General features: G+C 48.1%; 1 protein-coding gene and 1 long non-coding RNA gene across 5 annotated transcripts; one reads left to right on the top strand and one right to left on the bottom strand.

The window, feature by feature from the left end:
• Window positions 1-4,227: 4,227 nt before the first annotated feature.
• On the bottom strand, window positions 4,228-13,575 carry LOC147911242 (uncharacterized). 3 transcript variants are annotated; one of them, XR_015551390.1, is made up of 6 exons: window positions 13,401-13,575; window positions 11,801-11,929; window positions 6,318-6,451; window positions 4,997-5,573; window positions 4,561-4,917; window positions 4,228-4,314 (listed from the first exon to the last, which is right to left on the bottom strand). It is a non-coding gene; the product is annotated as an uncharacterized LOC147911242 (long non-coding RNA). The 3 variants fall into 3 exon arrangements; XR_015551389.1 differs by lacking the exon at window positions 4,228-4,314 and having other exon boundaries at window positions 4,359-4,725; window positions 13,401-13,568; XR_015551388.1 differs by lacking the exons at window positions 4,228-4,314; window positions 11,801-11,929 and having other exon boundaries at window positions 4,758-4,917; window positions 13,401-13,566.
• Window positions 4,273-13,048, top strand: LOC147911243 (ral guanine nucleotide dissociation stimulator-like). 2 transcript variants are annotated; one of them, XM_087428400.1, is made up of 14 exons: window positions 4,273-4,365; window positions 4,624-4,817; window positions 5,412-5,522; window positions 6,179-6,369; window positions 6,512-6,888; window positions 7,660-7,875; window positions 8,242-8,345; window positions 8,831-8,900; window positions 10,520-10,588; window positions 11,013-11,087; window positions 11,682-11,714; window positions 12,057-12,178; window positions 12,380-12,471; window positions 12,778-13,048. In XM_087428400.1, the coding sequence occupies exons 1-14, from the start codon at window positions 4,273-4,275 to the stop codon at window positions 12,891-12,893; spliced, it is 1,863 nt and encodes a 620-aa protein (XP_087284526.1). In that variant the 3' UTR covers window positions 12,894-13,048. The 2 variants fall into 2 exon arrangements, with proteins under 2 accessions (XP_087284526.1, XP_087284527.1); XM_087428401.1 differs by lacking the exon at window positions 5,412-5,522.
• Window positions 13,576-22,799: the final 9,224 nt, after the last annotated feature.

Genomic DNA, 22,799 nt, shown 5'->3' with positions numbered 1-22,799 from the left:
TGTGGGTTGAGAATGGTGCAGCAGAAGGCTGGCAATCAAACTGCCTAAACTTCGGCCCCATGAAACTCGTGTATCTGCCACCATCAACAACCAGGGAGCTAGGAAGAGCTTCAGAGCTCCCATGAAGAAGGAATCACCATAAGTCAGAAATATCGGGGAGAAGTTTGAATGAGTTAAAACGGAAAACACTTAGGAGTCTAAGAGACACAGCCTTGTAAAGTATAAAAATTGAAAATGTGATTACCAAAACTGACTCAAATAGAAAATAAAGAGAGAATATTATACAAATGTTGCCATGTGGTGTCAAGAGAACATCTGAGAAAAAAAAATTTCCAAATATCCACCAGGCCTGGAAGAATTTACATGGGGCGTTGCCTGCACGCCAACTTGGCCAGGAACAAGGTCTCCTGAGCTGGTGTGAATGGAGAGCAGAGGGTGAAAAGAAAAGCATTCAGCCTCTCATCCTACAATGAGAACAAGCTCTCCCTCCACCATCCAGGTGCCTGAAGCTGCGGGGACACATGAGTTGAGCTTGACTTCTGCCCCCAGGAGATTCACCCCAGACCTTCCCTGACAACACACGTGTTATTATAAATAACATGTCAATACATTTGAACATTTAGATGAAATTCACAAATTGCCAGGAAAATGAAAGTTACCAAAACTGTCTCAAGAAGAAATGAGAAATCTGAATAGTCCCATATCTAAAGAAGAAACTGAATCCATAGTTTAAAACATTCCCACATTTCATCGTGGCCAACACCTCTGCTGGTAAATTCCACCAAACATTCAGGAGAGAAATAATACACATTGAGTCTAGCTCTTCCAGAGAACAGGAAAAATGGGAAAAACTTTTTGATTCATTTTATGAGAATAGCTTAACTTTGCTACAAAAATCTTACAAGGTCATTACAGGAAAGGAAATTTACAAGCCTCTTTTTTTCTGGAACTAAAATCATGTATTCCTAAAAAAAATTAACCTTCCAAATCCGGCTATATTTTTGAAGGAGGCCACATCATGACCAAATTTGCTTTATGCATTGCCATTCAGTGTGCTACTTCCTGAAAAAGGAGAAATAATAATCTGGGTAACTGCGGTTATTATCTATTATATATATCATGTTTAATCTACTATAAATAGAACTGGTCATGTTCTGTTTGTTGGCCTGGGTGGTGTTAACACATGTGTACACTTTTTGATAACTTATCAATCTTTACACTTGGATTTGTGCTCTATTCTGATTGTATGTCATATTTCAACAAATATGTTTATTACAAAGAGAAAATGAAAGCACAACAACGAATGAAAAACATAACAGTTATCCAATTGAGAAGTGCCCAGAGGACTAACCAGAAAGTTTGGGGAAAACAAAGCGAAACAGACCTAACAAGTTAAAATGCAGAGTTATTTAGAGTCAATACAAACCGGAAATTTACCTTATTGAAGGTGAAATTGTAGAGATACACACATGTTCATGTGAGTATTCTATCATGTATACATACATGTATGTGATATACATAGGTACATGCATTATATATATGTATGAGTGTTTGTGGACACACATGCACATATGCGTCTCTCTCTATATATAACTTATAGGGAGTATATATATGTGTGTGTGTGTATTTATACATATACATACGGCTGCTCTGGAGAGGGAGGGAGGGACAGATGTTTACTGACCACCTACAAGGTTTCTCAAACTTAATTTTTCCAACATTTGAAATGTCATTTTTTTAAACTTCATATATGTTTCAATAATACATTTGTATTTTAATGTGTTATACCAGTATAATCTCAGCATTTTTAATTTGTTCATTAATGGCAGAATTCTCCAGCCTGTATGCATTCTCTTGATGCTGTGATGTAATAGGCTGGGCACTGACAGCCTCCCTTTTGTATTCCAGAGGTTGTGTGAAACTTCAAGTTTGTGGTCTCTCTCTGGCCTGAGGATTTGGACCAAGTTTCTGCACGTGCTCACTAGCTGCCCTCCAAAATTCACTCTAACCACCACTGTTGGGAGCATACACAGGGAAGAAGCCCTAGGGTGGAGGTGTGTGTATGTGAGGCACGCAGAGCACTGGGGGTGCCTAAGGGCCAGCTGGGGAGATCCATGGGTGAGGCATACCCCACAAGTCATGGGAGACTTCTTGATGGAGTGCTCAGTGCAGTTACAGGATCCACATCCTTTAAAGCCCTCTAAGAGTACCTATCTGCCAATGCCTCCAAACTCTTCAACCCATCCAGACTCATATTTTTGTGCTCCAACAGAGGGCTGGAACTTCTCTTCTTGAAACCTGGACTTCCACAAAGGCCCTCTCCTCTGTGTGTCATGATCTAAGACAGTGTTTTCAGGGGTTTCCATGCAGCAGCTGAAAGGAGCTTGAGCTGGTTCACGGGCCACTGCAGGGTCCAGAGCTGGGACCGAGGTCTGTCTGCCTATTACCAGATGCATGGGTGGGTGAGACTCCCTCTGGGTCCCTTGCCATATGGTGCTGGATCCCACTTCTCCCACAAAGGCACTTTTGTCTATGGATGGATGCCAAAGCATTGTTAGTGCAGGAGTAGAAAAACAGGAGGTGTCTTCTTCCACCATGATGCTGATATCACTCTCCTTTGAATTACAGAGATTCAAATTTGACTCAGTTTTTCAGGAGCCTGCTATTTGCCTACAATTCTCTACAACCTCAGACCCTCCCAGACCCACTCTATGAAGGACATAGAAATAATGTTCTTAGATCTACTTACAAGGGCCAGGCAAATAAAAGCCAACAAATTGGTTCTGGTCACTCTGCTGGGAACAGAGGGCAGTGGACGTCTCATACATTCTGGTTTGGAAGCAAGACTACTTGTTCTCTGTGGATGAATGAACAACAAGAAAAAAGAACCTGTGGTAGGTAAATACATGCTTGATTCATCTGAAAAGCTCATTTCCTCCCCTTCAACTTGAAGGTTAGTGTAGGGAGAGAGCATGGGTAGTTTCCACTGTTCACCTTCTCCCTTAATATTCAGAACAGAGAATCAGTTTTATTTTGGGTGGCAATTCAACAAACTAAAAGATAAAATTCCTAACCCCTCTTGCAGGTAAGAGTGACCAGACCAAATTCAGGCCAATGATGTGTGACAAGAAGTATGGGGTGGGGGTTTGTGGAGGCTGCACAGATGGAACTGACATAGATGGGAGGTTCAGCATTAGACACATGTGACACCAATCCACAGGTGTTGTAGGTATTATCTCCCATACACCTGACGATGTTCCTGGAAAGCTGTTTTTAGCACCATCCCCATTGTGCAGGTTGGGAGACTGGGGAGATCTTGAGAGGCACAGTGGCTTTTCCAGGACACAGAACTGGTAGGATAAAAGAGGTGTGACTTCAGCTCTGTCTCCTCAAAGCTGGCCACTGGTTCCACTCCCAAGGAGCTGTGGGGAGGGTGGTGATGGATATTTGTGTACAGTGATGGAGATGACATGGGCAAGGAGGGAGAGCAGCCAACAGCCTAGCGGGGGCTTTGGGTGGGTCTGATTGAAGGAAGGGGCCAAGTAATAGAACCTTGAAGAAGTGACCTCACTTCCTTGGTGACAGCCCCCAACAGAACTTAGAACTCTGGTTACCAGGCACCCACATTGTAACCACAGCCTCCTGTCCAGTTCATTTGAGTGGAGACACTCGACACAGCAGGATGTTCTCGTGTTGTCCCGTGACTTTCCGAGGCTCTGGCCCCCGGAAAGCCAAGAATGAGAGCATGTTAAGTCGCTTTAGACATTGGCTCAGCCCTCACCTCGAATGTCTGTGGCCTTTTGGCAGGAGGAACCATCAGGTAACAGCGTAGCCCAGGGCAGGCCACTCTAGGTCAGGCCACAACTGTGATCCCAAATGGACAGCCCCACACCCCTTGACCCTCATTGTGTGTGTGTGTGTGTGTGTGTGTGTGTGTATGTGGGAGGTGGAGTTAGAGAAGGTAGTATGAGGAGGAACCACCCTGAGCAGGAGCAGGTAGCTAAATGGTGGAGATCTGGTTGTGTGTCATGTTCATACTGAAGATTTGGCTGCAGGAGAGGATGGTGAGTGCTGGGGACCAAGCTCTTCTACCCACATGTGAATCCCAGGCCATCGAGGTGTCATCACATTCCTTCCCTGATGGAGACTATGCAGATGCCCCTCTGTGCCTGAACTGTGGTGGGGTTTCCCTCTGTGGCAAAGTCCAGGCAGGCCCCTGATGCCTCCTGGCCTGACTTCTGGGCACTGTCACTGCAGAGCTGCACCCAAGTGATGGTTGAGGAGCTGGTAGATGGTTTCCAGTTCGCCATCTCCCTGGAGAGGACACAGGTGCACCAGTCCATCAATGAAGAGGGCTGGTCTGAGGTGAGTGTGGGTGCAGAGGGGTCTTCATACCCAGGACTCTGAGATGACCAAGGCACTACTAGAATGCAGACTCAAATCTGAGTCTCCCCTGGAACCCCCCAGGGTTTTCTCATTAGAGTGCTCCACAGTCCCACTCCCAAAGGAATCTGGACCTCCACTCCTTCCCACCAGCTACACAGGAGGGTAGAAAGTCACCTCAATCCTCCCGCTGGTTCACCATGATGTCATTGAGTGTATGTACCTCCTCCTCTCCCTCAGTGTGAGGATGAGTCCACTGTGAATTTCAATGAGGCCTGCAGGATGCGGGCCCTCCAGACAGGCATGATGGAGAAGCTGACAGAGTCCATCGCACCAGCTTTCCTGAGGAGGAACATCTCTAGCTTCACCACCTTCATGGTCAACTACTCGGCCTTAGACACATCCCACCAGGTCCTGGACCAGCTGTTTACTAGGTGAGTGGCCACTCCCTCCTCAGCACAGTGGTGACTCTGCCCCTGCCAGCTGTGTGTCCTGGGAGTGTCACCAAATCTCTCTGAGCCTCAGTTTGCTCCTCTGAAAAGTAGGGTGGGAGAGGATAAATTTCATGGGGATCTTGTAGGAACTCATGGGATCAGCCATGGCGGCTGCTTACCTGGTGCCTGGCTCTGCAGAGAGGGCTGTGGACGTGCTGTGGTTGTTCATGGTGTTTATTTCTCTCTTCCCCGTGAAAAGTAGTCTGCCTCACCCATCTCTGAGATGCGGCCTTTCTGAGTTTGGAAAAGCACATGGAAACCACCCTGTCAAGGAGTTGGAGATTCCATCCAGCTGGTCCTGGTCCTTTTCCTTGGGGTAGCCAGTCAAGGATCTCTGGGGCAGCAGAGAGGCCCTAGGCCCACTCAGGTGTCTGGGATGGTTCTGGGTGGACTACATTCATTCAACCATGTAGATTAAGCACCTACTGCATGCAGGACATTTGGAGACAGTAAACTCAGTGAATGAAGGAGACACAATGCGTGGCCTCAATTTCCGTCTGAGAGTCAGACATTGACATTAGACATCATTCGCAGGTCTTGTCATCCACCGTCCATCCCAAGGGATGCCCTCATAGCCTCCTTTACATCTGGAGGCATCTCCCCTTATTCCAGCCAGGAGGGCAGAGCGCAGGACCACCTAAAAAAGTGAGTGGTCTTTGGGTCCAGAAGGACGGCCTCCTGTCTCTAAAGAACAAGCTGTGGGGGGAGAGATGGAGGCTGTGGCTGAGGTGAGCCTGTCAGAAGCCGCATCTCACGCATCTTTTGATTCCCATGGGAAGGCAGAGGTCCGGTGGCTTCCACTCCAGGAGGACAGGAGTCAAAGAGCTATGGATGGGTGCCAGGACCCCTGGGAACCAGAGGGGTGGCTGGGCTGAGTTCTCCCCTAGAAACCCATTCCCACCACAGACCCATTTTAATCTGCCTCCCTTCTCCACATCTACCTCTTCTGACCACCGCCTCCAGGCCCAGAACAGGAGGTGTGTGAGCAACCTGGTCACAAATCTGTCTCAGTGCTCAATCCAGTTGCACAAGTGCATGGAGGGCTGGGGTGGGCTGTGTCCCAGACCTTCAGGAGAAGAGTGTCAGTGGGAAGAGAGTCACAACAGACTCTGTGTCAACCTGCTGGATAAGCAGGCCTGCCACTGCCAGGACAGCCTCACAGGGGTCAGGGCTGCCATGTGGCTCTCACCTGGATGGAGAGGGGCAGGCATAGGGCCCAGTCCCAAGCCAGGGTGCCTTGGGTGAGAAGTGTGGAGGGAAAGGCCAGGCCTCTGACTCTGTTGCCCAATTGCCTCCCCTAGTGCCATCTCTTCTCTGGTGGGAACCTGCCTGGACCCAGGGCAGGATTTCTGGGAGCTCCTGCACTATCCCTGCTTCAGCATGAAGCTGGCCTCTCTGCATCTCAGCTTGCCTGGCTCGGGGCTGCAGGGCCACGCCTACCTTCTCCAGGTCCAGCTGGAGCATCCACGGCCCATTGAGGCAGAGCTGGAAGGTGAGGCGACTGCAGTCTGGGATGACAATTTGCAGAGTGTTCAGAGGCTTGGTTCACTTCAAGGCAGTGGGGTCTTTCCTGGCTTTGACAGGACAGGGGAAGTCAGCTACTTGAGTGAAACTGTTTCTTTCTCCTGCTGCAGTACCATCTCCAGAGCTCCCTCCAGCTCCAGAGCCAGAGCAAGGGCCAGCTCCACGGCTAGATCCAGCTCCAGCTCTAGTTCCACCACCTGTGCTAGAGCTGGAGCCAGTGTCACCTCCATCAGTCCCTCCAGGGCCAGAGCCATCACCAACATCAGCTCCAGCCCCAGTGCCAGCTCCTGAGCTGGAGCCAGCTGGACCATTGGCTCCAGGGAGAATCCTCCCTCCACCTGGAGAGATAACAGCAGAGCCAGATCCAGCCCCAGAGCCTGCCTGCCCCTGGGACGTGACCACCAAGAACCTGCTGAGGGAGGAGAAGCCTGACTTCTTGGAGTTCCCTCCCCGGCTGGTGGCAGAGCAGTTGACACTGATGGATGTGGTGAGCAGCGGGGCTCTCAGGGCAGGTGGGGCCGGCCTTCCCTGTGCCATCAGCTGCCCCAGACCTGCCATTTCCTGATCCAGAATCCCATGATCTCGGTCCAACCTCTTGCTTCCCCACTTACCCTCATGTGACCTGAGCAGCCTTCTTAACTCCCCAGCCTTTGCTGTCCTCATGTGGACAGTAGGGGTGGACTCTGAGAACAGCTGCCATGCAGAGTGGCTGTGCAGGTGGATGAGGGCGAGCAGAGAGGATGTTGGGCAGAGTCTGCGCTTTGGTGGGGGAGGGGAGCACACTGAAGTGCTGTCTCGTCCTTGGGTAGTTCACTCATTTGCCCAGGAGGCCTCAACAGCCTCAGCACTAATTAGGCACCTCATGTGTACATGACTACAAGGCAGACAAACAAAGCCCGTGGTTGTTGCTGCCTTGGGGGAATGTGCATCTGAAAGAGGAGTCAGACCCCAGGATGGTCAGAATGGGTGGAAGATGCCCCTAGAGATGGTCAAGCAGGAGCCGAGTTCTGGTGCTTGGAGGAAGTGAGACTGGGCGGCGAGCAAATGCCACTTCCCTGCGCCACAGTATGGGTTCCTGGGTCATCCTGTGCTGGGTGCCCTCAGGGGACACAGGCAACACCCAGGGACTCCCACAAGCCTCAGGCCACATTCTCAGCTTCCTGAGCTCCAGCTCTCACACTGACCTGGCCTGGGACTGGGGCTGCGGAAGCTGAGCTAGGCTGTGGCAGGGCTGGGTGACACTCCCTGTCCTCCCCAGGAGCTCTTCAAGACAGTGAGGCCCCACGAATTCCTGGACTCCATCTGGTCCCAGGGTGACAACAGGGGCATTGAGCACCTGGCACCGACCATCCATGCCACCATGACCCACTTTAACAGAGTGGTCGAATGTATCATCACCACCTGCATTGGGGACCCGAGCATGACGGCCCAGGACAGGGCCAGGGTGGTGGAGCTCTGGATCCAGGTGGCCAAGGTAAGATGTGGGAGGCCCTGGGAGCCCCTCTTTGGAGTCGGGGGAACTGCCCCTTCTCCTTTATCAGCTCTCATGTTTGAAGTCCGTGGTCTGAGCCTTTGCACAATCCTTAGGCCCCTCCTGCCAGGCCTCGATGACCTGACTCCTGGTCCCTGTGCTGGGAAGCTCATCCCTTCCTGGGCTCCTTTCTTGGCTTGAGCTAAAATCCTCCTCCCTGGAAGTATTCCTCATCAGGTTCCAGCTGTGCCTTTCCCGGGTCCCTGAGCTGCTGTCTCATCCACGATAGGAGACGTCAATGAGGCGACAGAAGCCAGAGGAAGCAGGGCTCCAGCTCCCCCTCACAGCTCATTCTCTTCCCTTCCCCAGGAATGCCAAGGCCTGAGGAACCTTTCCTCTCTCCATGCGATCTTCTGGGCTCTGCAGGGCCCCTCCATTCAACGTTTAAAAGAGACGTGGAGACAGGTGTCCAGGTGGGTAGGCCTCTCTCCATGCGAGCACCACCTGGGTGGACCAGACACCCCCCACAGGGCTGGCATTGCCCTTCAGTCAGTTGGGACCTCCTGGGAGACAGCAAACCCTGGGGATAGGGTCTGACCTGGTTGGCAGGCTTGAAGTCTTTCTGAAAACTTAGGCCAGTGGTTCTGCTTCAGGAATCAGTTTCCCTAAGTGACAGATCATGGCTTGAACCAAATTGAAGATTTTCAAGTGTTTTCAGCAACAGAACTCTCTGTCCACGTGAAATTAAGACTATTTAAAACACATCTGCTGAGAAAATAAGAGAATGGAGGCCCCAGGTGACAAAAGGAGAGCCCCCTCCCCAGTCCCAGACACCTCAGGGCTCAGAGGACACAGTGAAAATGCTCATCCAGGCTGTCTGGATCTTCTGGGTTTTCAAACAAAAGGGATTTACCCTCAAACCACTCCACAGTGTTTCTTTCCTTTTTTCCCTCCTCAGGAAGAACTGTCAAATACTTAAAAACATCCTCCAAACATGCCACCGGGAGAGCAGGAAGCTTCTCAAGGAGGTGAGTGGAGGCTGGAGAACTGGAAGGACGGGAGGTGAGGTGGGGAGGGACCAGGCAGGATGTGCTTTGGTAAGTTTTTCACTTAAGTTTCCCCGAGAAATAACGGTCTGTCTTGTCCAGCTGGACAGGAAGCGGGGGGTGTGAGCTGCAGGGGCAGGTGGGGACTGTTTGGGGCAGGAGGCCTTGGTCACGGGATACAGTGGTGTCGCCTGGACTGTTCCAAGAGGTGAAGAGCTGGCAGAATGAGCAGGTGTCTGGCTTCCATGCGGACCCATCAGCTGGCCCTCATCATCCTCCAGGCTGGCGGGTGGATGGAGTGGGTGGGGTTCCTTTCTTCCTAAAGCAGCCCAGTCTGTCCTCAGGAAGCCAGGCCCCTGCTGCTCCTTCTGTCTTCACTGCACCTCACAGGGGAGGGCATTCTGCCTGTCCCAGGGATGGGCACTGTGAGGTCACACAGGCCTTGTGGACACAGGGGCTGCACAGCCTTGGGCCAAATGGTGGATCTGGGACAGAACTGTGTGCTCTCTGGGACTGTGCACTCTAGCCCGATAGTGGTCACTGCTGACAAACCAGTGAGTCTCCCCCGGTGCCTTGTCGACAAGGATACGCCCCAGATGGCAATGAGAATTATCGAGGAACCTACAGATTCTTAATGGACCTTCCTGACAGATTCTTAATGGCCTCCATCGAGGCCCTGGCAGGAGGGGCCTAAGGATTGTGCAAAGGCTCAGACCACAGACTTCAAACATGAGAGCTGAGAAAGGAGAAGGGACATTAGAAGTGTCCAAGTGAAAAAGGATGCAAATGTCACCATTACACAGTGCCGTGGTCAGCCCCTACACTGTCACTCAGATGTGGCACACGGGGGTCCCCTTCCTGAGTGAGTGAAGGAGGAGTTCTGTGCAGGGACTATCCTGAGGGGATCCTAGGGAGCTGAGGCCTTTGGCATGGCCTCAGGTCCAGCCTGGTGTCAGAGAATCCCAGGGGGCTGGAAAACACAGAAGCCACTTGCATGGGACCCTGAGACACCTTGTGCCTCTCCATCCATGGCTCATGTTGACTGAGGGCCTCAACACACCCCGAGAGTCCAGCGGACAGGACATTGGTCCGAGGTGTGTCTGGAGGAGGAGTGAAGGCCGGGGGCCAGGGCCTCTGGCTGGGTGGGGGAGCGGTCTCCTCTGTGGTCCCCTGAGCAAGTCACTGCCCCTCTGTGGGCCTTGGTCTCCTCCTCTGGGAAATGGAGGGAGATGATCTGTGGTGCAGGCCTCACAGGGGTGCTGAGGTACAAGGGGGAGAGGAATGTGCAGGAGCTTTGTGCTCCTCCTCCTCGAGGGGGGAGGGGACAGCACTGGTGACAGTCAGATGACACTGAGTCCTCAGGGGACCCTGGGAGGTGTGGGGAGTCCTCCTCACACTTTCCTGATGAGGAGAGAGGCTTAGGGGCCTGGGCAGGCCTGAGGGCACAGAGGAGGGAGTGTTGGAGCTGGGAGTGATCTAGAATCAGGGCACCCTGGAATGGGAGCAGCCATAGACACCAGATGTCCAGGGTCCAGGATCAGGGGCCTGGGAGACACGGGGAAGGTAGCATGGCCTCCCTGAGCCTGTCCTTGACCCTGCAGGAGGTGATATCTGTGAGGGCCACCCTGCAGATGGACCCCCAGGGAGCCCAGGAGAGACAGCAGCAGCAGGTGAGGTGGCCTGAGGGGGAGGATCCAGGTGTCAGAGGAGGGGTCACTCACCTCACGGCTGGAGGCCTCCCTAAGAGAGGGGTTCCTCCTCCTCCAGCCCAGCTCCAGGAGCCCAAGAGCCTGAAATGCCTGCCCTGGGAGTGACCAGGAGGAGGCCTGGAAGGGCTGGGCCCAGGATGGGTTAGAGTGGGAAGGGGAAGGGACCACATAACATGGGATTTGCCAAAAGCCGCCCCTGGGAGGTGACTGGGGAAGTTGGGTGGTCCTGGAGGGGGTAACTGGGGGGAGGCCGCTGAGGGTCCTAGGCTGTTCTCTGTGGGAGTCTGTGGTGGGCAGGAGGCTGGGGTGAAGGGATTTGGGGGAGGGTCCATGGGGGCACCTGAGAGGTGGGACTCATCTCACCACTCCCACCCTGATTTCACAGGGTGTCGTCCCCTTCCTGGGCATGTTCCTCTATCACCTCAAGCTGCTGGACATTGGGATGGCGGATGATCTGGAAGTGAGTGAGCCTGGAGGTGGGGCCAGGGAGCAGGATCCTGAGGTTTGGGAGGCGAGAGCCCTGCACTGGGACCTGAGCTCTCAGTACCTGGCAAACCTCCTCTCATGAGATTCCCATGGCCACACCTGGGAGTTGGGGAGTCAGGCCCATCTTAGCAATGCGTGAATAGACGCTCCGCATAAGCCCCCCACCAGTCTACCTGGGCTGGTCAAGCTCATAGCTGCCTGCCTGCAGAGCTGCAGGAGGCTGTGTCTGAGATGGATTCAGCCTCCCCCTCGGGCCCTGCCCCTGGGGGACTGCCATCAGCCCCTGCAAGTGAGGAAGCACTTCTGTGTTCCCGCTGTCCCTTCCTCCCTGAGGCCTAAGTCTCCCGGTCTGTCATCAGAGAGGGTGTGCTACATAAGGTCTCTGGCCTCAGCTCCCCTGTCCCTCCTGCTCTGGAGCCCAGAGCCTGGCCCAGTGTCAAGTTCTCTTTGTGAAAGGTCTGCCCTGTGCTGGGCCCTGACATTCCTGCAGCCTGAGAAGGGGTGGGATGGGGGTTGGTTATGGGCTTAGGCGGCTGTTTCTGATGGACATTGGCTGTCTCCCTTCCAGGGAAATCGGGTCAACTTCCAGAAATGGTGTGAGGTGAGCAGCTATGGGGAGGGTGGGGATGTGGAAATCAGAGACCTCGCCTGGCAAGACTTTCTCTGGCCTCATCCCTTGGGTCTTACATTTATTGGGAGAGTCAGATCCACAAAGCTGGGCATCCCATCACGTTGGCGGGTGCGGGAGGGGCTGGCATCAAGGACACCTTCCTGGATGAGGAACTCATTCAAGCCAACTGTGAGGACAGGCAAGTCCTGAATGGAGAGGGAAGGAAGGAGGTTTCCCGAGTGAGCACAGACCCCAGACCAGATCCTCACTCCGCACAAGTCCCTGGCAGCGTTCCCCACCCAAGCCCTGTCTGCATCCTATCCTTCCTCCCAGAAATTCAAAGTCATCCGGAGGATCCAGCTGCTCCAGCAGGCTGCAAATGCATATGACCTGGAGCCCGATGAGCGATTTGGGGCCTGGTTCCAGGCCATGGAGCCCATCAGTGTCCATGAGAGGTGAGGGGACAGGAGTTGGGTGAGGGCAGGGCAGACTCTCTCTGATGGCCAGCTCCAGAGCCTGTGGCCTGGCTCGCTGATCAGCCACAGAACTCGTAGCGTGGTGACCCATGGGGCACCAGGACTCAGCTGCTGGCAGGCTCTGGGAGGGGCACCTGAGGTGTGGCTCCTGGTAGCTCACAGGTCCACTCTGTCCTGTAGCTACTGGGTCTCCTGCCAGCTGGAGCCCGCACACCAGAAGGCGAGCAAAATGCGGCTCTTCATGAGAAAGAGGAACCGGACATCAGGGCCAAGTGAGTGTTGGGACCAGGAGCGACTGAATCCAAGGGCACAGTACAGCTTCGGGCTAAGCATGAGACTGGATCCCAGCTCCACTGCTGACCAGTCCTGGGACAGGCCGCTCCCCTCTCCTCTCTGGGATTCAGTTGCATCCTCTGAAATGGGTGATGCTAAATGATGCCTCCTGCATCAGGGACAAACGGGGTGCTGTTGATGGACTGAGCACTCGGTACAGGGTTTGGATCAGAGTGTTGTGGGGCAGGGAGTTGTGCCATGAATCTCAGGAAGGTTCCCCAAAATAGTCTGTTTCTTCTCTTCAGCCACCATGACCTTGGTGATGAGCCGTCACACTCTGGAGACCACAAGTGCAGCTCCTCCTGACCAGCAGGGACACTGGGACCCTCGGGGTGCACCGGGCCAGCTCTTCCCACCCTGAGTGAACGAGGACATCCTAAGACTTTCCCTGGTATCCCCTAAAGCCCCAGAGGGAGGGCACCACCCCCTCCAACTCCCTGACATCTCCACGCCAGCCACTGTTAACCCATTGGGGAGGAGTGATATTATTTCTTTAATAGTAAATGGTAGATTTGACTCTTACGTTATATCCTGTTTTGTCACAACCTGGGTGTTGTGGTGTGGTTCTTTCACTTCTTATGCTCATGTAAATGAGACACAGAATCTGACTTTCCTCCTTGAATTAAGAACTTGTGTATGGTCACAGCTTATTGTATGTGGGAGAAGGGAGGAGGGCCAGCCTCCTCCCTGGCAACTGAATGAAACCCTCAAGTCCCCCTTCCTCAGAGGACAGGTGCATTTCTGTGTGGTTCACCTGGGCCAGGAGCAGAGACAGCCCCTCAGATCTCCCTGGATGTCGAGGTTGGAGGGACTTGCCCAGGCAGAGCAATAACCACTGAAATGTGGGTGTCTTTCAAATAGCACTTACCAGGACCATGTCCTTCCCCAGGACAGTGGCTGTCTTTCTACAGCTTTCCAGGAAGAAGGAATGTTTTTTGCTTCTCTTGTTGAGGTTTCTTTGATCAGATATTGGAACTTGCCGTTTTCTAATCAGTGTCTGGATTTGCATCAACACTAAATGAGGAAAAAATGTAAAAAGATAAAAGTTTGCATGTGGAACGGACAAGGACAGAGGAAGACCGTGTGCAGATGGACTAAGGGCCGACAGGACATCCCCATCAGGCCGCCTCTAGGGCTCCCTGTTCACCCTTCGCCTAGACTGGAATCCTCCTGGGATCCTGGCCCATGCCCGTGGAAGTCCTTTTCCCGCTTGTTTCATATCTAGAGGGAAAGACTCATGATGCAGCTTTTAAACCTACAACAGGACTTTGTTCTATAAACGTCACTGTTCCCTGTGAAATAGGATTCCCAGCATCCCTGCACTTCACTGTAGGATTCTTTTAGGGTAGAAATTCCCTAGAAGGCCCCCAGCCTCTCTGTCATGTACATCGTGGCCATTCCTCCCCCGTTGGGCCTGATGGGTCAGGGGTGAGCTCTGGTTTGCCAGGACAATAGACCTTAATCCTGTCCACGGAATGACCCACACCAGCCCTTGCTGCCCTGGGTGACATCTGGGCCCATGAGGTTCTCAGGTCCATGGTCTCAGACAATCACTAGTTTACACACTCAGTCGTGTTGTTACTGACTTGTCCCAAAGGGGCAGCTTGGCCTGAGCGCATAGAGCACGTAGCCCCTGGGACGGCTGTGTTCTTTTCCCCAGTCTGTGCTGTGGTTATATGGATTTGTGTTACAGGGATGTGAAACTTTCCTGTTGGGAGTTTTGAAAGATGAGGCAGGAGAGGGGCAGGTATAGAAGTGGGTCCAGCAGGGGAATGCCACCAATCTTAGACACCACAGACACAACACACACAACCTTACCAATGAAAATACTGAAATGCTCCCCACGTGGGTGGTGAACAGACACTGCTCAGAGCCCATGCCGAGAACCCACCCAACGACCTGGACCTAAAGGCTTAGCACCCAGCATTTTGAACATCATGCCCTGGAAACACCCTGTAAGACAAGGGCCATTGTCTTGAATTCCTTGGTACTTCTTCCCCCTCCTTTCTGAAGGCTGCAAGTGTCACCCAGGGAGGCCTTTTCAGTTCAGCCAGAAGCAGAGTAGAAATCCTGGTTCCCACAGCCCAGGTCCTTCCTTTCAGGGCACTCCCATCCAGGAAAGAAAGAATTCATACATCGGTGTAGACACACAAACACACACACTCATATTCCACCCAAATCCCAAGATGCATGAACCAACAAGAGATTAAAAGTGACTTCAGAAACAGATGAACCAATTTCAAAAGAAGGGTTTCATTAAGATCCTGACTCAAAGAAAATGTAAAACCAGGAAATAACCTTGACTAAACTGGGAGACTTTGGATACTGACTAGATAGTTGATTATCCGAATGACATTTTTATTTTTGTTTGTGATAATGTTATTTTGTTTGTGTTCCAAGATTCCCTCATCTGTACCAGAAACGGAAATATTTACAGCTGAAATGATGCGCTCTCAGCCTTCTCAGCTGGTTAATTCTTGGGGTCTTGGTGTGAGGATAAACAAAGCCAGATGGTATACGAGTTGACAATCTTTGAAGCAAGTAACAGATTCACAGAGATTGATTTTTCTCTACTCTGAGATTTAGAGATTTTTGAAATCCTTCAGAACACAATTTTGATAAAAATAGTATACTTGCTGTTCACATTACAATGTTACAAATTAAAACCTCACAAATATAAAGGAATGCTTCTCCTTCCTGACCTAAGGAAGCTCTCTCTCAGTCTGGCTTCTGTGAATGACCTGATGATGCCACCAATTATTCACTTACCACATGTTTGTGGAGTAATTCCTATGTGCTCTGTGCTGTGTGCAAGGCGAACCCATTTCCACGACTCTGGATCTAGTGTGGGAAGGAAGGCAATGAGCCTGCTGCCAAGGTTCTCTAAGTGGAAAATAATGCCCCCAGGGGGTATGCTCATTCTGGAGATTCCAAAATCAAAGCTACACAAGTTTGCCAGGTAACAGATAAGAGATACTTAATTCATGATATAGAAATCACCTATGTCTGAATTACCATGTGACAGTGAAGAGAAAGATTGATGCATTTTATGTTATAATTAGATGCAAATTCATAGTGCTGGCCCCTGGCCGAGTGGTTAGTTTTGGCATGTTCTGCTTTGGTGGCCCAAGTTCAGTTACTAGGCACCAACCTACAATACTCATTAGCAGCCATGCCGTGATGTTGACCCACACACAAAGTAGAGGAAGATTGGCAACAGATGTTAGCTCACGGTGAATCTTTCTCAGCAAAAAAAAAAAAAAAAATTAGATGCAAAATCATAATAAACATTTATGGCATCGGGTTTAATATACATTAAAAGACAAATCTCATTCAAGTAGGTATCATCTCTTCATTGAGTGTCAGTTCTAGAAAAAACAAATCTAAGTTCAAAACACTAATTCCTCAGCTACAATTATCCTATCAATTTTAATATAAAAAGGAGAAAACTCATGGTAAATAAAAATTGAGGTTTAACATGAAACGTCAAGATCACGATGGATGTTACAAAGAGATGCTGTGAGAGTCAAGCCTGTCTCATGGGGAATTTCTCAACGGCATCACTCTCCTTTTCTTCAGCACCGATGTTGCCTTCCTCACTGTGTTTTCAGGATGCCTTTCTTGGCTCCTTGCTCTCTCTGGCTCCCCGGCAATCTCGTCTGTCCTCGAGGCCACAGTCAGTCTCTCCCATGCTTTTCTTCACTTTCTGTGTCTGTCTCCTGATATCTCTAGAAGATGCCCGTTGTCTGCAGAGGGGCTGTGAGTGCCCCAGACCCATTCCTGGACTCATCTCTGCCCAATATGGACAGTGGCCCGGGTGGGCTCAGGGCTGGTGTGCCGATCCCTCGGCCCCAGCATGGTCCAGAGATTCACATGGACCAGCCTGTGCGACTGTTTCAAAGGTATTTGCGACTCCAAAGAACTTAAGAGTTCTCCTTCACTGCTGCAGGCCTGGAGTCCCTGCAGTCGACTGTATCCACAGACTTGCTGGGGCTTCTCCAAGGTCTCCTCCCACTGACTGCATCTGACCTCACCGCCAGGATGGGCAGTTAGTCCAGTAACTGGCCTCTGGAATATGCAGCTACTTAGGATTCAGGGTGCGTAGAACTTTAGTTTTCTGATGGGGTTTAGTTTCATGGTCTTACTGTTTCCACTATGAAGTCTGGGCATATTTTTTGAGCTTTCTCTTTCAGAACAAAATAAAATGTGAAATTTGAACAAAATGGAGGATGAAGACTACCATCCACGGAGAACGTTCTCAGCTCACGTGGATATTCCACCCTCCTTCTCTCCCTGGACACATGTGTCTCAAATCGCACTGTGCATCACAATCATTGGAGGGTTTTTAAAACTCAGAGTGCTGGACCTCAACCCAAGTAGGACTGGGGAAGAAACGGAGAATTTTCATTTCTAAGAGGTGATGTTGATGCTGCTGGTACAGGGACCACACGTGGAGAACAGGCTTCAGTGACACCATCAAGCTGATGTGAGACAAGGCTCACATGAGAAAGCTCAAGGTCATTATCCAGTGTCAAATCCAGACCAACTTCCATCCGCCATCTTGCTTCAGGACGTTCCTCTCCTCCTCTCTCTGTCATGGTCAAATACACACATGCTGGTGCCCCACAGCCCACTGTTATTGGGACACAGAGTTCCAAGGACTCCACAGCTCCTTTACGGCCTCATCTCTAATGAAATTATTCACTATTCCATCCTTAGTCATTCACTTCCACACCCTGATCCTATCTTCACCCAAAATTCTCCTGCTCCCAAATCAGTAACTCAGAAACACCATATTCCCACCACAAATTTCCACATTTCCAGTTTTGACACAAAGAACTCCCCTCTAAGTAACCATTCTTCGAGAAAGTATGTTACTCCAGTAAGCATATCTTCACAACCCTCTTGCTTCTCTTCTCCTACTCCTCTCTATTAATCCTGCATTCCACAGTCCATCATTTCAATCATCCACTGACCATACTCGCAGATTCCTTATTGCCATTATATCTGCCTTGCAAGCCGCCCACTTCAGATGATTTCAAATACCTGCCATGCCATGTTGACACTTGCACTGAAGAGAGAATGCACCAGGAGCCTGTGGATCCCAACAGAGAATCACAGCAACCAATGGACCTATATGCATTTCTCTAATGCTTCCTGAATGCTCTGTCAATTTCTTTCCATTTCTCAAGTTCCAAAAATCTCTATTTTCTCCTGACCTACTCTATATTTCACACATAACTTGTTAACCATCAAACAAGAACTATTTCACTCTCTAGTCATCAGATCTACAAATATTCCTCATAAGGAATTGATTTATCACACCTTTTCTGTTGTTATATCCAAAGAAATTTCTTTCTTGCGGAAACCACTCTGATTTTTATCTCATTCTTCAATTTCAATGACATTATGCCCTCCACATTTGTTGCACTTTCCATCACTTCCCTACTGCAATCATCCCTCAGGTTTCAAATATGCACAAATCTCCACCATCTACAAACCAATCCCTCATCCAGCATTCCTAACAGTCCTCACCCCCCATGCCCCTCCTCTTGTCCTCCTGCCAGGGATCCGCTGTGAAAAGTTCACATATATCCAAATGCCTCTGTTTGCACAGTGCACACTCAAGCCCATCCCCATTCTGTGGATGCTTCTCTTGCTAACCTCACAAGCCATGTCTCTTACCAATCCACTGGGAACTTTTCATGATTTGTCTGACATGCTCTGCAGTAGCATGTGACCTTGTGGACTTCAACGTCATTTTAAAAGCCTATTTGTCCTTGGGATCCACCACCCTACACTGTCCTGCTCTTGCCTGTCTGAACTTCCTGAGGCACTTTTTGGCTTCTCTTTATGACCACCCCACAATGACTGATCCTTCCCGGAAGTCAGCCCTGCTCAGACACCTGTTGCCCATCTGCACCTTCCTGGGGCAACACCATACATTTCCCTTGCTTCAAATACCACTAATGAGCCAAATATGTCCAAAGAATCAGCAGAGACCTAACTCTGACCCCCAGACCCATTTATCTACCTGCACACTCACGGCATCAGTGAGGACTCAACTCACAATGACCAGGTCCCAAGTTGAGCAAACCACTTCCCCAAAATAATTTGCTTCTCTCTCAGTGTTCCCAAACTCACTTGTTTGTGCTAATAATGCGTCTAGCCCTGGGTGTCACTCTGGACACCCTGGCACCCCACACTCAGATATCAATAAACCACCCATCCACCCTCCTGAATCTACCTACAGGTTTTCCACTTTTGAATTATTTCTAATCATCTTTCAGATCTCATACAAAATATCATTTCCACACAGTGAACTCTCCTACTCTAGTAAGCCAATTTATAAAACTCCATTTTTCCTCTTTGTTGATTTTTTTTTCTATTTTAGTTATATGTGCATTATTATCTATTTCTTTCAAGATTTAGTTCTTTCTCACTAAACTGGATACTCCATGAAGACAAGACCAATATGGATTTTCCAAATTTTCCCACAATAGTGTTCACATATGGCTTTGCACACATAAAGGGCTCACATATATTATGTGTACAATATATATTTTATATTTATATACATATAAAATTGAAACATTAAAAATTCACTTCCTGAAATATTTTAAATCCATCCACTTAACTACTCTTATGCAAAGACACCACCTTTAGAGTGGTACACTGCAGTAAATTAGCAAGAATAGTTTAAGATTCCAAATCCTTTCTCCTCGTAATAAAATCATGAGATTCTAGTCACAGTGATCTGTTTAAAATGCAAAAGTGATCAGTTCATCTTAACTTTTAAATCCCCCGTTTCTGTCTTCAGCACATATTTCTCCTGTTGTCTTATCATAATTATTAATACTACACTTTTCATTCCCTGATATGTTTGAGTTTGGAGGGAAAACTATTTGGTCATTCTATTTTTAGAGCACTTACTACATGCAAAGCTCTGGTATAAAACCTGTGATCTACAAAATAACTAAACAGACAGACTGCCCCTGTTTGATTTAGTCTTAGTGGGAGGAAAGAGATAATAAATGGCAAAGGATGTATAACATGCCATGTAGAAATCACTGCTGTGATGAACAATAAGGCAGAGAGTGAAAGTTTGAGCTTCAGCACATTTTCAAATTACTTGTGTTTGTGTGTGTGTGTGTGAGCGCTCATGTGTGTTGCCTGGATGGGAAGAGTTGCTTCCTCCTGCGGGGTTGGAGGAGCCTCCTATGCCTTGGGAAATGTCCTCCATGTGCACTTAATATGCACTTTGTTATCCATGTGTATTAGTCAGGATTCTCTAGAGAAATAGAACCATAGAATATATATAAACATATAGAAGTGGAGATTTATTGTAGGAATTGGCTCACAAGGTTATGGAGTTGAGAAGTCCCACAATCTGCCATCTGCAAGCTGGAGAACAAGAAAAACCAGTGATATAATTCAGTCAAAGTCTGAAGGCCTGACAGCCAAGACCTTTGATGTCCAAGTGCAGGAAAAGATGGATATCCCAGGTCAGGAAGAGACAGTGGACTCAGCCTTTCTTTGCTTTTTGTTCTATTGAGCCCTCAACAGATTAGATGATGCCCACCCACACTAGTGAGGGTGGGTTTGTTTATGTAGACCATGGAATCAAATGCTAATCTCTTCCAGAAACCTCCTCACAGACACACCCAGAAATAATGCTTCACAGTCCAGCTGGGCACCCCTGCAGCCAGTCAAGCTGACACCTAAAATTAACCATCACATCATGGCTTTATCCAACCAAGACCAACAGAGATATCACAATGTGACCTATGTCATTTCAATTTTCCAGAACACATGTTAAAGAAAGTAAATACAAACAGATGAAACTGGATTTTATAACAGTTTTATTTAACCCAAGAAATCTAAATATTATCATTTCAAAAGCTAGTCCACATCAGTACAAAGAACAAGATACTCTGGTTTTATGCTCCCTCTGTCTTACTGTTGAGTTTTAATGAATACTGGCTCCTCATATAACTTAATATGATCCAATTTATAATTTTCTCCTATCTATTTTAGCTTTATTGTATCAAAAGGAAATCATTTTCTCCTTATTGTCAAACTGCTCTGCTATCTCTTTTTTAAAAAATTAAAGCTATATATTGTGTTTATGTTAGAAATGAAATTAAAAAATTAAGTAATTAAGAAGGAATTGATTCCAGCAAAAGGCTGGTTTACTAAAACGGAAGACTGTTCTAGAGCAAATCTTCCAAGAAAACCACTGGGTCAATGACATTGGAAAACTCAGGGTAGAATTAGAATACACAAGGGATGTGATTAAAAGGGGAGTAGTGAGAATGTGGAGAGGAATTGATATCAGAAGTGAAAATACACAAGCATGTTTCAAGTTGATGAAAGACATCAATCCACAGATTCAATTAATTCAACATTCCCTAAGCAGAGTGCATACACAGGAAATATTAATGAACTAAACTATGGTCTAAAAACCAAAGTTAATGTAAAGGATTTTAGGGACTATAGATGCCAAATAAGCAAGAAAAAGGCCAATTGGTGATTTCTAACCATAAATAAAATAAGATAGACATGAACAGAGCAGGATTTTTTAAATGCTAAAAGAAATCTCATGTCAAACCAGAATTCTACATCCAGCAGCAACAGTGCCCCAAATAAAGATGTCCTAGAAAAACTTAAAGTGAAACTTTTGATTATCAGCAGCCTTGAATTAGACAAAATACTAGAGTGAGTTATCACACCCAAAGGAATATAATCTCAGGTAGAAAACTAGGAAAGGAGGAAGGACTGAAGAGGAAAGGAAAGGATAATTAATAGATAAATATAAATGAATTTTATTTTTTGAAGTAATTCTAGAAATCTCTCATGGAGATTAAAATATATGTAGAATAAAATGCATGAAAACAGTAATACGTCAGGAAGATTAAAAATAGAATTGAAAGTGTTTAAGTTATTAGCATTTGGGGGAGGTGGTAAAAGTAATTATTCTCTTTAGACTGTATTAAGGATTCAGGATTTAGCCATTCGTGCAATTAAACAAAGATTTCTATATGATTCAACTAATAAGTTTATAGAGGAAATAATGGAATAATAAAAGAGTTAAGTCAACATCAGTGAAGTAAAGAGAGTAAAGGAACGTTAATTATTCAGGTCAAAGGGAAGGGAAAGAGTAAGACGGTTGAAATAATTACAAGTTTACTGGTAATTACCTGAGATGTAAATGCACAAAGTACTAATTTATTTTTAATGGCTGTGTGATCTATTCTAGAGACTTATTAATAAATATTTTGGACATTCTTTTATTGATAAATGTTTAGATATTCTCTATTTTTTCCTATTAAAACATAAGTTGTATGGACATTTTTGTACATATAAACTTCCATTTCTATTTTTACTGAAAATATCTATAGTGGAAGACAAAGGAAATATTAAAATGTTGATAGAAACTGCAAATATCACCTCCCCACACAACTGTATTAAATTTTTTCATATACCAACAGTATCTGACAGTGTCAATAACCCAACATTTCTCTGCTTAGGTATAAAGCTTTAGGAATCGTTCAAATCCCATTGATAAGAGACAGGAAGTCTCCTCTGGATTATCCACTGATTGGATTATCCACTCCCTTCCTCCATAAAAGGGGAATCAGAGGCAGAACTCACTGCATTTTCCAGCATTCCACGGGCTGTCTGCACATCAGGAGTGGGGTCAGCAGAACAACTCTGCAGCCATGGAGGAACCTGCATCAGCCTGTTTTCCAAGCCAGCCTATTCTGGTGAGTGTGGAATCCATATGGACAGCAAGAGTGTCCATTTGTACACTTTGTCCTTCTGTGAAACCTCTTTAAGTGAGCAGGCAGTAGCTGTTACTACAAGAAGATACCTTATTGAAAGTTGTTTCCCAGGTGTCAATGTTTGTTAAGTAATGTTCAAGGTATTGTACTTATTTGTATAGAGAGCTTTCTTGGGATAATAGGCCAGACCTTTGTTTTGTTTTGTTTTTACCCAACAACATCACTGGGATGTGGAAGTAGTATTCGGCTCTGCACTGTGTACATTGTTCCCTTCTCTGGAAAAATTTTTACCCACAATGTGATTGGTCTTTTTTAAAAAATATTCAGTTCTGTGCGCAAATATCACCTCATCAGTTAGTCCTTCCCTAACCTCTTCATCATCAATAATTGTAGGTGGGCTGGGCCCGTGGTGTAGGGGTTAAGTTTGCGCACTCTGCTGCTGGCAACCTGGGTTTGGATCCCGAGCGCGCACCAAGGCCCCA

The sequence above is a fragment of the Ceratotherium simum genome, unplaced genomic scaffold (genome assembly GCF_057802395.1).
Source record: "Ceratotherium simum simum isolate JZ-2026a unplaced genomic scaffold, ASM5780239v1 HiC_scaffold_45, whole genome shotgun sequence".
In the NCBI taxonomy this organism is placed as follows: domain Eukaryota; kingdom Metazoa; phylum Chordata; class Mammalia; order Perissodactyla; family Rhinocerotidae; genus Ceratotherium; species Ceratotherium simum.
This window is presented reverse-complemented; position numbering and strand designations above follow the sequence as displayed.